The sequence below is a fragment of the Macaca fascicularis genome, chromosome 18 (assembly GCF_037993035.2).
Source record: "Macaca fascicularis isolate 582-1 chromosome 18, T2T-MFA8v1.1".
Classification (NCBI taxonomy): Eukaryota; Metazoa; Chordata; class Mammalia; order Primates; family Cercopithecidae; genus Macaca; species Macaca fascicularis.
Window position 1 is genome coordinate 10,636,772 of NC_088392.1, and position 13,377 is coordinate 10,650,148.

A 13,377-nucleotide genomic window follows, 5' to 3' on the forward strand; every position below is an offset into this window, starting at 1 on the left:
CTCCTGTCATCCTGAGATATCCATTCACCTGCTTCCGGGAATTCCTTTACCTCTGTGCTATGTCTCCTGCATCCCACACGCTGTCTCCCTTCTCCTGTGGCCTTCTCTCCTGGTTAATGCTCTTCATTTTTGCTTAGAGTCTCTTCTCCCTTAGCTTTCAGAGAAAAGGTACCGAGGAGGTCTTTTGAGATCTAAGTGTCTGAAAGTCTTTATCTCCCTACATGTAATTTATAGTTAGGCTAGTGAGAATTCTGGATTGGAAATCATTTACTTCAGAATTTAGAAGCCATCGTCTATTCTTTTTAATTCCAAATGTTACTATAGAAAATTCTGAAGCCCTGGCCGGGCACGGTGGCTCATGCCTGTAATCCCAGCATTTTGGAAGGCCGAGGTGGGCGGATCACGAGGTCAGGAGATCGAGACCATCCTGGCTAACACAGTGAAACCCCGTCTCTACTAAAAATACAAAAAAAAATAGCCGGGTGTGGAAGCGGGCGCCGTTAGTCCCAGCTACTCAGAAGACTGAGGCAGGAGAATGGCGTGAACCCGGGAGGCGGAGCTTGCAGTGAGCTGAGATCACGCCACTGCACTCCAGCCTGGGTGACAGAGCGAGACTCCATCTCAAAAAAAAAAAAAAAAAAAAAGAAAAAGAAAATTCTGAAGCCCTTAGAATTCCTGGTTTTCCTCTTTCTGGAAGTTTTTAGAATCTTTCCTTTTTCTCTTGTATTCTAAAATGTTTAGATGAAGCATCCAGGTGTGGATCTGTTTTAGCCATTGTGCTGGGCTCTCTTGGGCAATCTTTCCATCTATAAACTCATGCTTTCTGAATTACTTCAGAGGCATTCCCGGTACTTTGTATGCTCTGTACATTTGGAGCTCCTATTAAGTTTTTTTTTTCCTATGTAATCTCTCTCTGCTGTCTTTTCCTCTATTTATGAGAGAGTTTAGTCTCTCTTTTCTGTTTGGCAGCTTTTCTTGGTGTCTGGTAATCTTGATTATGTGCTGTATTTAAGACTGGGAAACTCAAAGCAGATTGACATCCCTGAGCATGACAGTGCGACTTTTCAATTGCTGTGCAAGGGGAGCAACGAGAGTTGTTTTGCAGGCTTGTCTTCTGGGGCTTATCAGATTCCCTGGAGAATGGTCTTCTGATCTCTTTCCTGGAGGTGAAAACTCAACTGCCAAATGTTACGTAGCCAAGTAGGAGATGACAGCTGAGGTCTCAGAATTTAGTTTGCACAATTTCACTTAATCCTTCAAAGGTTTTAGTAGAATACTCTTGCCCACAAATGTTCCCGTGTCTGCCAGTTCAGAATCCTAATTTATCCTTTCCAGAAACTAAACATCCAGGATTTTGCATGGGCTGGGAGGAAGAGTGGATTAGTTACATACAAATTGGTGGCTGGCAGGCAGGATCTGGGCATGTAACTACTTTTTAGAGACTTTAAGCAATCTTCCTTTGTCCTCACATCCAGGGATACCTGGTGCTAAATTTCTTCAGCCTTGGGCAATTCAGTGGATAGATTGGGGTAGTTTTCAGCTTTCTCCACTCACCACTTAGAATTCAGGGTTCCCAAGCCTGATACACTTGCCACTCATCCATCCGCTTTCTAATTTTCAGGCTTGTGTGTGTGTGTGTGTGTGTGTGTGTGTGATCTCATTTTTGTCATTTTAGTGGGATTTAAGGAAGGAATAAAAGACATATCTATGCACACAACTATTTCCTTAGGAGTCTTAACTCTGACACACCCCTGTCCCCAATTGCTACATATATTTTTATTTATTTTTGAGACAGAGTCTCACTCGGTCACCTAGGCTGGAGTGCAGTGTGGCACGATCTCAGCTCACTGCAACCTCTGCCTCCCGGGTTCAAGCGATTCTCCTGCCTCAGCTTCCTGAGTAGCTGGGACTACAGGTGCCCACTTTCATGCATGGCTAATTTTTTTTGTATTTTTAGTAGAGATGGGGTTTCACCATGTTAGCCAGGATGGTCTCGATCTCCTGACCTCGTGATTCGCCCACCTCGACCTCCCAAAGTGCTGGGATTACAGGCGTTCGCCACCATACCCAGCTAATTTTTATATTTTTCGCATGTTGGTTGGCCAGGCTGGTCTCGAACTCCTGACCTCAGGTGATCTGTCCACGTTGGCCTCCCAAAGGGCTGGCATTACAAGGTGTGAGCCACCACACCTGGCCCCATTATCATTTGTTTCAAGAAATGTTTCGATTTTCTTCTTAATTTTTTCATTAACCCACTGGATATTCAGGAGCATATTGTTTAATTTTCATGTTTGTATAGTTTCCAAAATTCTTCTTGTTATCGATTTCCAGTTTTATTCTACTCTGGTCATAGAAAATGCTTGATATTATTTCAATTTCTTGAATGTTGTAAGACTTGTTTTGTGAACCTAACATATGGAATATGCTACAGAATGATCCATGTGCTGAGGAGAAGAATGTGTATTCTGCAGCCGTTAGATGAAATTTTCAGTAAATATCTATTAGGTCCATTTGGTCTTTAGTGCAGATTAAGTCCAATGTTTCTTTGGTGATTTTCTGTCTGGAAGATCTGTCTGTTCAATGCTGAAAGTAGGGTGTTGAAGTCTCCAGCCATTATTGTCTTGAGATCTCTCTCTTTAGCTCTAATATTTGCTTTGTATGTCTCAGTGCTCCAGTGATGGGTACATATATACTTAGAATCATTATGTCCTCTTGCTGCATTGACTCCATTATCATTATATAATGACCTTCTTTGTCTCTCCTTATAGTTTTTGTTTTGACACCTATTTTGTCTAAGTATAGCTACTCCTAATTTTTTTTTTTTTGTTTTCATTGGCATGGAATATCTTTTTCCATCCCTTTATTTTCAGTCTGTGTATATTTTTATTGGTGAAGTCTGTTTCTTGTAGGCAACAGATACGTAGGTGTTGTTTTTTCATCCCTTCAGCCACTCTGTGTGTTTCTGTTGTAGAGTTTAGTCCACAGTCCATTTACATTCAATGTTGTTATTGACAAGTAGGGACTGCCTTCTGCCATTTGTTATTTGTTTTCTAATTGTTTTGTGATCTTCTCATTCGTCTTTACTTCCTTCTGTCTTTATTTTAGTGAAGATGATTTTCTGTGGTGGTATGTTAATTTCTTAGTTTTTGTGTCTGCATTTGTATCGTTTTTGTAAGAGGTTACCATGATGAGGCTTGGAAATACTTTCTTATAGCCTATTATTTTAAACTAATGATAACTTAATGCTGATGGCATGAACAAACACACACGCAAAAGAAAACTAATAAAAATTCTACACTTTATCTCCCCTGCTTTTTAACTTTTAGTTGTTTCTCTTTATGTCTTATTGTACTGTTTTTGTCTTAAAAATTTGCTGTAGTTATTATTTTCGATTGGTTCATAATTTTGACTCTCTACTTAAGAATAGTTTACACAACACCATTACAGTGTTATAATAGTCTCTCTTTTTCTGTGTGCTTACTATTGCCAGTGAGTTTTGTACTATCAGATTATTTCTTCTTGCTCATTAACATCCTTTTATTTCAGATTGAAGAACTCCCTTTACTATTTCTTGTAGGACAGGTCTGGTGTTGTTGAAATCCTTAGCTTTTGTTTGTCTAAGGTTTTTATTTCTCTTTCATACTGGGAGGATAGTTTCGCCGTATGTACTGTTCTAGGGTAACTTTTTTTTGTTTTATTTTGTTTTTTTTTTCTTTCCTTCAGCACTTGAAATATGTCATACCACTCTCTTGTGACCTGTAACATTTCCAGATATATTGGAGCTCCACTGTATGTTATTTCTTTCTTTTCTCTTGCTGCTTTTAGGATCTTTTCTGTGTCTCTGACCTTTAGGAGTTTGATTATTAAATGTCTTAAATGTCTTCTTTGGGTTAAATCTGCTTGGTGTTCTGTAACCTTCTTGTACTTCAATATTGATCTGTCTCTAGGTTTTGGAAATTCTCTGATGTTATCCCTCTGAATAAACTTTCTACCACTATCTCTTTCTCTTAAATTTGCCTGTTTGAGGCTATTTTTTAGATTTTATGGGCATGCTTCATTCTTCTTTTTCTCTTTTTTCTTTTGTCTCCTTCTCCTGACTGTGTATTTTCCAATAACTTGCCTTCAAGCTTACTAATTCTTTCTTTTACTTGGTCAACTCCACTATTATGAAACTGATGTATTTGTCAGTGTGCCAGTTGAATTGTTCAACTCTAGAATTTCTGCTTGCTTCTTTTTAATTATTTAAATCTCTGTTAAATTTATCTGATAAAATTATGAATTCCTTCTCTTAGTTTGAGTTCCCAAACAGCAATTTTGAATTTCAATTGAATTGAATTTTGAATTCTGTTTGAAAGTTCACACATCTCTGTTTCTCCAGGCTTGGTCTCTGATGCCTTTTCTAGTTCATTTGGTGAGGTCATTTTTTCCTGGATGATCTTGATGCTTATAGATGTTCATCAGTATCTGGGCATTGAAGAGTTAGGTATTTCTTTTAGTCTTTGCAGTCTGGGCTTGTTTGTGTGTGTCCTCCTTGAGTAGGCTTTCCAGGCATTCCAAGGGAATTAGACCTTAAGCCCAATAACACTTTGTTTCTTGCAGACTTGTAGAGGTACTGCCTTGGTGGTCTTGGATAAGATCTGGAAGAATTCTCCAGATAACCAGGCAGAGACTCTTGTTCTTTTACCTTTTCTCCCAAACAAACAGAGTCTCTATATATATACTGAGCAGCCTGGAACTGGGGGTGTGGTGATATTAGCACCCCTTGTGGCTACCACCACTGGAACTGTACTGGATTAGTTCTGATGTCAACACAACACTGGGTTTCTCTCAAAGCCCACTGCAGTCACTACCTGCTTACCACCTGTGTTCACTCAAGGCCCTAGTGTGTCTGGAATTGGTGGGTTCTTGGTCTCACTGACTTCAAGAATGAAGCTGCGGACCCTTGTCCGGAGCGTGTTCCTTCAGACGTTCAGATATGTCTGGAGCTTCTTCCTTCTGGTGGGTTTGTGGTCTCGCTGTCAGGAGTGAAGCTACAGACCTTCATGGTGAGTGTTACAGCTCTTAAAGGCAGCACGTCTGGAGTTGTTCGTTCTTCCTGGTGGGTTCGTGGTCTCGCTGGCTTCAGGAGTGAAGCTGCAGACCTTCGCGGTGAGTGTTACAGCTCATAAAGGAAGCGTGGACCCAAAGAGTGAGCAGCAGTAAGATTTACTGCAAAGAGCGAAAGAACAAAGTTTCCACAGTGTGGAAGGGGACCCCAGTGGGTTGCTGCTGGCTGGCTCGGGCAGCCTGCTTTTATTCCCTTATCTGGCCCCACTCACATCCTGCTGTTTGATCCATTTTACAGAGAGCTGATTGGTCTATTTTACAGAGAGCTGATTGGTCCGTTTTGACAGAATGCTGATTGGTGCGTTTACAATCCTTGAGTTAGACAGAGTCATAGAGTGCTAGTTAGCTAGATACAGAGTACCAATTGGTGTATTTACAAACCTTGAGCTAGACACAGAGTGCTGATTGGTGTATTTACAATCCTTGAGCTAGACAGAGTCACAGAGCACTAGTCCTCCAAGTCTCCATACAGAGTACCAATTGGTGTATTCACAAACCCTGAGCTAGAGTGCTGATTGGTGTATTTACAAATCCTGAGCTAGACACAGAGTGCTGATTGGTGCACATACAATCCTCTAGCTAGATATAAAAGTTCTCCAAGTCCCCATCGGGTTCAGGAGCCCAGCTGGCTTCACCCAGTGGATCCTGCACCAGGGCTGCAGGCAGAGCTGCCCACCAGTCACAAGCCGCGCCTGCACTCCTCAACCCTTGGGCTGTGGATGGGACTGACTGCCACAGAGCAGGGGGTGGCGCCCGTGGGGGAGGCTCAGGCTGTGCGGGAGCCCACCACAGGGGGAGGAGCTCAGACATGGTAGGCTGCAGGTCCTGAGCCCTGCCCTGCTGGGAGGCAGCTAAGGTCCAGTGAGAATGAGTGTGGCCCTGGTGGGCAGGCACTGCTGGGGGACCCAGCAACCTCCACAGCTGCTGGCCTGGGTGCTAAGCTCCTCACTGCCCTGGGCCTGCAGTGCTGGTTGGCTGCTCCCTATGCGAGGCCTGCCGAGCTGGCGCCCACGCCTGCTGGAACTCACACTGGCCCACTAGCCAGCCCTGGTTCCCGCCGGTGCCTCTCCCTCCACACCTCCCCGCAAGCAGAAGGAGGAGGCTCCGGCCTCAGCCAGCCCAGAGAGGGGCTTCCACTGTGCCGTGGCGGGCTGAAGGGCTCCTCAAGCGCAGCCAGAGTGGACGCTGAGGCCTGAGGCCGATAAGGGGCTGAGAGTGAGGGCTACTAGCACACTGTCACCTCTCAGTAGGCCTTTATGATCAGTAGGTAGCAAAGCCAGCCAGGTTTCTGTCCTTCCCTTCAGAGCGGTAAGTTTCCCTAGACCCTGAGCAGGTCCAGAGTTGCTATCTGTGAGCCAGGGATTAGAGTCAAAAATCTTAGAATTTTGCCTGATGTTCTATTCTAATGCTGCTAACCTGGCACTCAAACCACAATACAGGGTCCTTTCTGCTCTTCTGTCCCTTTCCACAGGAAAAGGAAATTCTCCTTTTGGCCACCACTACCACGGTCCCATAGGAGTTCTACCAGGCTGCTGCTAATGTTCACTTAGAGCCCAAGGGCACTTCTGTCATTCTGTGATGAATGCTGCCAGACCAGGGGCTCATGTATAGGTTTGTTATATAGGTAAACTTATATCATGGGGGTTTGGTGTATCGATTATTTCATCACCCAGGTACTAAGCCTGGTACCCAATAGTTATTTTTTCTGATCTTCTCCCTCCTACTACCCTTTACCCACTGGTAGGCCCCATTGTGTATTGTTCCCTTCTTTGTGTCCCAGTGCTCTCATCATTTAGCTCCCACTTATAAGTGAGAACAAGCAGTATTTGGTGTTCTGTTCCTGCATTGTTTCCTAAGGATCTTGACCTCGAGCTCCAACCACGTTCATGCAGAGGACATGATCTCGCTCTTTTTTATGGCTGCATAGTATTCCATGGTGTATATGTACCACATTTTCTTCATCCAGTTTTCCGTTGATGGGCATTTAAGTTGGTTCCATGTCTTTGCTATTGCAGATGGTGCTGCAGTGAACATTTGTATTCGTGTGTCTTTATGAAAGAATGATTTTTGTTCCTTTGGGTGTATACTCTGTAATGGGATTATAGGGTTGAATTGCAGTCCTGTTTTTGGCTTGTTGAGGAATCACTGCCTTCCACAATGATTGAACTAATTTGCCTTCCACAGTGGTTGAACTAATTTACACTCCCACTAACTGTGTATAAGCATTCCCTTTTCTCCACAACCTCATCAGCATGTGTTATTTTTTGACTTCTTAATAGCAATTCTGACTGGTGTGACATGGTATCTTACTGTGGTTTTGATTTGCATTTCTCTAATGATCAGTGATGTTGAGCTTTTTTTCATATGCTTGTTGGCATTGTGTATGTCTTCTTTTGAGAAGTATGTGTTCGTGTCCTTTGCCCACTTTTTAATGGTTTTTTTTTCTTGTAAATTTACATTCCTTATAGTTGCTGGATATTAGACCTTTGTCAGATGCATAGTTTGCAGATATTTTTTCCCATTCTGTGGGTTGTCTGTTTACTCTGTTGATAGTTTCTTTTGCTGTGCAGACGCGCTTTAGTTTAATTAGATTTCATTTGTCAATTTTTGCTTTTGTTGCAATTGCTTTTCACGTCTTCATCATGAAATCTCTGCCAGTTTCTGTGTCCGGAATGGTATTGCCTAGGTTGTCTTCCAGCGTTTTTATAGTTTTGGGTTTTATATTTAAGTCTTTAATCCATCTTCAGTTGATTTTTGTATATGTATAAGGAAGGGGTCCAGTTTCGATTTATGCATATAATTAATCAGGTATCCCAGCACCATTTATTGAATAGGGAGTTCTTTCCCCATTGCTTGTTTTTGTCAGCTTTGTCTAAGGTCAGATTGTTGTAGGTGTGCACCCTTATTTTTGGGATCTCTATTCTGTTCCATTGGTCTATGTGTTTATTTTTTATACCATTACCATGCTTTGGTTACTGTAGCCCTATAGTATAGTTTGAAGTCAAGTAGATTGATACCTCCAGCTTTTTTCTTTTTGCTTAGAATTGCCTTGGTGTTTTGGGCTCTTTTTTGGTTCCATATGAATTTTAAAAGTTTTTTTTTCTAGTTCTGTGAAGAATGTGATTGGTGGTTCGATAGGGATAGTATTGAATCTACAAATTACTTTGGGCAGTATGGCCATTTTAGCGATGTTGATTCTTCCTAGCCATGTTCATGGAATGTTTTTTCCATTCATTTGTGTCACCACTGATTTCTTTCAGCAGTGTTTTGTATTTCTTCTTGTAGAGATCTTTCACCTCCCTGGTTAACTGTATTCCTAGGTATTGCATTTTATTTTATTTTATTTTATTTTATTTTGGTGGCAGTTGTGAATGGGATTGCATTCCTGATTTGCCTCTTGGCTTGATTGTTGGTATATAGGAATGTTAGTAACTTTTGCACATAGATTTTGTATCCTGAGACTTTGCTAAAATTGTTTATCAGCTTAAGGAGCTTTCGGGCTGAGATGAATGACTTTTGTAGATATAGGATCGTGTCATCTGCAAACAGGGATAATTTGACTTCCTCTTTTCCTATTTGGATGCCCTTTATTTCCTTCTCTTGCCTGATTTCCCTGGCCAGAAATTCCAGTACTGTGTTGAATAGGAATGGTGAGAGAGGGCATCCTTGTCTTGTGCCAGTTTTCAAGGGCAATGCTTCTAGCTTTTGCCCATTCGATATGATGTAGACAGCGGGTTTGTCATAGATGGCTCTCATTATTTTGAGATATGTTCCTTCAATACCTAGTTTGTCGAGAGTTTTTAATATGAAAAGATGTTGAATTTTACTGAAAGCTTCTGTTGAGATAATCATGTTATTTTTGTTTCTGGTTCTGTTTATGTGATGAATCATGTTTATTTATTTGCACGTATGTTGAACCAACCTTACATCCTAGGGATAAAGCCTTCTTGTTCGTAGTGGATTAGCTTTTTGATGTGCTACTGGATTCAGTTTGCTAGTATGTTGTTGAGGGTTTTTGCATTGATGTTCATCAAGGATATTGACCTTTTTTGTTGTTGTTGTTGTGTCTCTGCCAGTTTTGGTGTCAGATTTTCAGCTCTGTTTAGTCGGTTACTTTCTTTTCTTGGCTATTTGGCTGTCAGCTCCTGTATTTTTTTTTTTTTTTATTCTTAGTTTTCTTAGATTGGGTTTCAATATTCTCCTGAATCTCCATGATCTTCATTCCTGTCCATATTCTGAATTCTGTCATTTCAGCCATCTCAGCCTGGTTAAGAACCTTTGCTGGAAAATTAGTGTGGTCATTTGGAAAAAAGAAGACACTGCCTTTTTGAGGTCTTAGAGTTCTTGCGCTGTTTTTTTTTCATCTTTGCGGGCTGATGTTCCTTCAAGTCGTTAAAGTTGCTATCCTTTGGATGATTGTCTTTTTTTATTTTTTATTTTTTTCCTTTTATCCTACTTAATGTCCTTGGGCATTTCATTATGATATAAGGTGTATTCAGTCGACTCATTTTAGGAGGATTTTAGGGGGCCAAGGCTCAACTCAGGACTCCTGGACTGTGTGCTCTAACTCTTGGGGACTGGTGTCTGGGCAGGGCTTTGATCTCTGTTTCCTCAAGGTTAGGAACCTGTGCTCTGGAGGTTCCAAGGTGCTCTAGGACTGCTGCTCATAACTCTCTGATGGTTGGTGCCAGCCAAAGCACTTCATAGGAAAGTGGCAGTAGGATCTGTCCTTGTTGACACATGTCAGCAGCAGGGTGCACACTCGTCAGCTGCAGCAGGGTGCCGTCAGGTGCCAGGGTGCCAGCCTTGATGCAGGCGTCTATAGCAGCCGTGGTAGCAGCACAGCTTGGGGATTTGGGAGCCCCTACCTGAGGACTGTGTGCACATTCATACTGGTGGTGGTATTAGCACGAGACTGGGCAATGGTGGACGCAAGACCGTGTGTGCCCTTTGTGCCCATTCATTCTGGTGTCGGTGGCTGCTCAGGGCTGGGGGTGGGTTCGCTGCTTTTGGTGGCTAGTTCTGTGTTGGCAGCCCCAGCGCAGGGATGGGGTGCTGGCAGGCCCAGGGCTGGCAGGCTCCATGCCTCCTGACTCTCTGAGGACAATAGCAGGGAGGGAGGATGGAGTGCAGTCACGGCTGGCAGCAGTGACATGGCAGGGTGCACGTGCACACATGTGCTGGTGGGGAAGGGAAGGCAGGTCCTCCTGTACACGCCCACAAAGCATTGTGGTGGGTGGCCAGTGGGTGAGTGCCTGCAGGCAAGGCAGCATGAAGGAGGCTGCAGTGGGGGAAGAATGCTGCTGTATGTCCAACTGGGGTCACTCTACTGGAGCGCTCTGCTAGTCAGGCACAGTCTGCCAGTGCAAGAGCTACCATGTAGGCCCCCAGGAAGTACCTGGGAGCTTCACTCTAAGCAGGTGTGGCTAGGCTCGGGCCCTGGGAGAAGCCAGCAGACCAAAGGGTGACCCAGACTGGCCCCATCTCATGGGCAATACCACCCTGCAGAGTTGAGGTCCCACAGTTCCCCTAGGGATAGAGTCTTCTATGGGAGCAAGTCTAGCCTAAGGGGGTGGGCGTCCCTGGCAGTGCTACGCTATAGACACTCCCATACAAAACTCTCTGGGCTCTGCCCCAGCTGGAGTGCTACTTGTACTGCTTCCCTAAGCAGCTTTCCCTGACAACTCAAATGTCCATAGTGGTCCAGGGGTCCCTTCCTACCATGATTCCAGAGGCCTGTGGTGAGAGTGAATTTTGTTCCTTGCCTTTTCAACTCACCCCCTCTGCAGGAGTGGTTGGGGGCCAGGAACAAGTTGTGGTGCTTGGTAGCCTCGAGCAGGGTCCCCAGCTTCCTCCCCCCTCAGCCCTGGCTCTATGTTTTCCCTCCATCTGTTCTCAGTGCCCTCCCTCTGAAGATCTAGGAGTGTGCCAGTCTTCCTGATGTCCCGGTCCCTCAGTAGGAGATGTTCCTCCTGGCTGTATCTAGTTGGCCATCTTGGAGCAGAAATTTCTAGGTTTTTTTTTTTTTTTTTTTAAATAAAAATGTATGGAATCTGTTATTGTGTCTACTTTTGTACATATTAGAAATTTTTAAGTGAAAATTTTTCTAACTCATAAATTTAAATGTATAAAGGAAATATACCGAAATAGTAGTTTCAGAATTACAAATGATTTTCCATTTCTCTGAAAGTCAAAAAAGTTATGCATTATTTTTTGAGAAAATGTTATATGACAGATGCATGTTACCATAGAAATGAAAGATGGAAAGAACCAAATCACCTGAGATATAGGGGTAGTTTAGGTAGAAATGGAGAGAGGGTAATGTGTCCCCAGAAGGAGAAAGGAGGACATTGATGACAGTTCTCCTGCTCAGCAGTTTTACAAGGACCCATTTTAATAAGCTACACATATGTATGTATACAGTATGCTCTGGTGAATTTGAGTAAGTATGTGAGCTTGCTATGTAAAAGCTAAATAAAGCTTTTTTCTGTAGACGATGCGTCTTTAAGAATGATTGTTGTTCTCTTCCACAACTTATACAGTCTTATCCACACAGAACATTCTCAAATATTAATGATTTATCAAAATCCAGTGAATTTCATATGATAGTTGAAACCTAGCAATATCTTTTAAGTAGAAAATGTTCTTTATTCACAATGGTTTTGCTGCAGATTAAATATTTCTTCAAGGCAGTTTGATTTGTATTCTCTGCAGTGCTATGAAGGGAAATCCTCCAAAGATATCCTGAAAAGAGTAGCTGCAAATGCGTTGATGTCACTTCTGGCTGTCAGTAGAAGAGCACAGAAACATGCTTTGAAAGGTGAGCCACGTGACACGTCAGCTGTGTTGATGGCATTATCAGCAGCTCATATGTTTTGTTGCTTGTTAAAGTTAATTTTCTTTAGACTCAAAATGTAAAAAACTTACAGTATAGTCTTAGTGTCAGTAAAAATCATTTTTTCATACAGAAGCAGTAAATATGCATTACTTTTCAAATAAAAAGATTAGACGTAGTTTTTTGTTTGTTTAATGTGTGAGGTTCTTGCTCTAAAGAACCTATATGTAAATATTAGAGAAGCTAAAAGGTAACACATTGAGTTTCATTGTAATTAAATATTACTATCCAGAAGCACTTACTGCATACCTGAACAAAACCCACATAGTTTTGATGGTAAAAACAGCAACAGACAGTTCCATATTTTCTAAATTTCTCCTCTTGAGTGTTGTAATTTCTCATTTGGGAATCAGAGAACATAGATCTGAGAATTAAAAGAGAATAATGGCAACATCAAGTCCATTAATATCAGTTGTGATTTGCTACTAAAACAAAAGATGTATTCCTCAAGTTGTAAATTGGATTTGGGGAGTATCTTACTAAAAACTGAAAACAAGTGGCCTTCAGCATTTTAGTACTCTTACTTTTCCCCCCTCTGATTCATTAATCTCTTACTGAAAATTCTGAAATGAAGTGGGTCAGAAATAGAGAATGTTACCTTTTTGAGAATCTGATTGGTATATGTGGTTTTAACTTAACTTGGAAATAGAATATCCTTTTGACTGCTATAGATTTTGTCTTTCAGCCAATCTTATAGACAATTGCATGGAGCAGATGAAACACATAAATGCACAACTGAACCTAGATTCTCTGAGGCCTGGGAAAGCAGCATTGAAAAAAAAGGTAATATTGTGGGATAAATGAATGGCTATATGTAGAGACCATTCTCCAGTCCCCTTGTGCCTAGAAATGAGCACGAGCTTGAAATGAGAAGCAAGGTAGAGATGGATGAATTAATGAGATTTCTATGTTAGCAGATTGTTGACTTGTTTTGGTCTTAATTCTTACTTGAAGATCTTTAGACAACATCTGTTTATTATGTACTGTTGTTATTATAAAACATTGGAAATATCCACATATACATGATACTATGCCAGATAAATTTTTTATACTACAAAAAGAAAATCTTTATCTCAAAACAAGCATAGGTTAACTAGGAATGAGATCTATAACAACTATAATTTATTAAGAGTTTTCTATATGTCAGCCACTATTGAAACCTTTAATATTTATTATCTCATGAACAAACACTCATTACAGCACAATCACACAGTTGGTAATCGTTGGAGCTAATATTTGCCCCATATCTGGGTGGTTGAAGAGCTGGTATTCCTCATCTCTGTTTATCTCCTTCTGTGCCTTCTGAATATCTCCTCTAGCATTGAGTCTGTTGGACTCATGTTTAAACTGCATGCTCAGATAAACTCAAAATAACA

The 13,377-nt window shown here is 41.8% G+C and overlaps 1 protein-coding gene across 14 annotated transcripts in view; it reads left to right on the forward strand.

Moving 5' to 3' along the window:
- RTTN (rotatin) overlaps positions 1-13,377 on the forward strand; it is a 193,793-nt gene that overhangs the window by 154,356 nt on the left and 26,060 nt on the right. For all 14 annotated transcript variants that reach the window (XR_012427194.1, XR_012427193.1, XR_012427192.1 and 11 more), the window contains 2 exons: positions 11,821-11,926; positions 12,687-12,784. Coding sequence is in view for 10 of the 14 variants with exons in the window: in XM_074022620.1 (XP_073878721.1) it covers positions 11,821-11,926; positions 12,687-12,784 (204 nt within the window). In the remaining 4 variants the exon portion in view is untranslated. The remainder of the gene's footprint in view (positions 1-11,820; positions 11,927-12,686; positions 12,785-13,377) is intronic.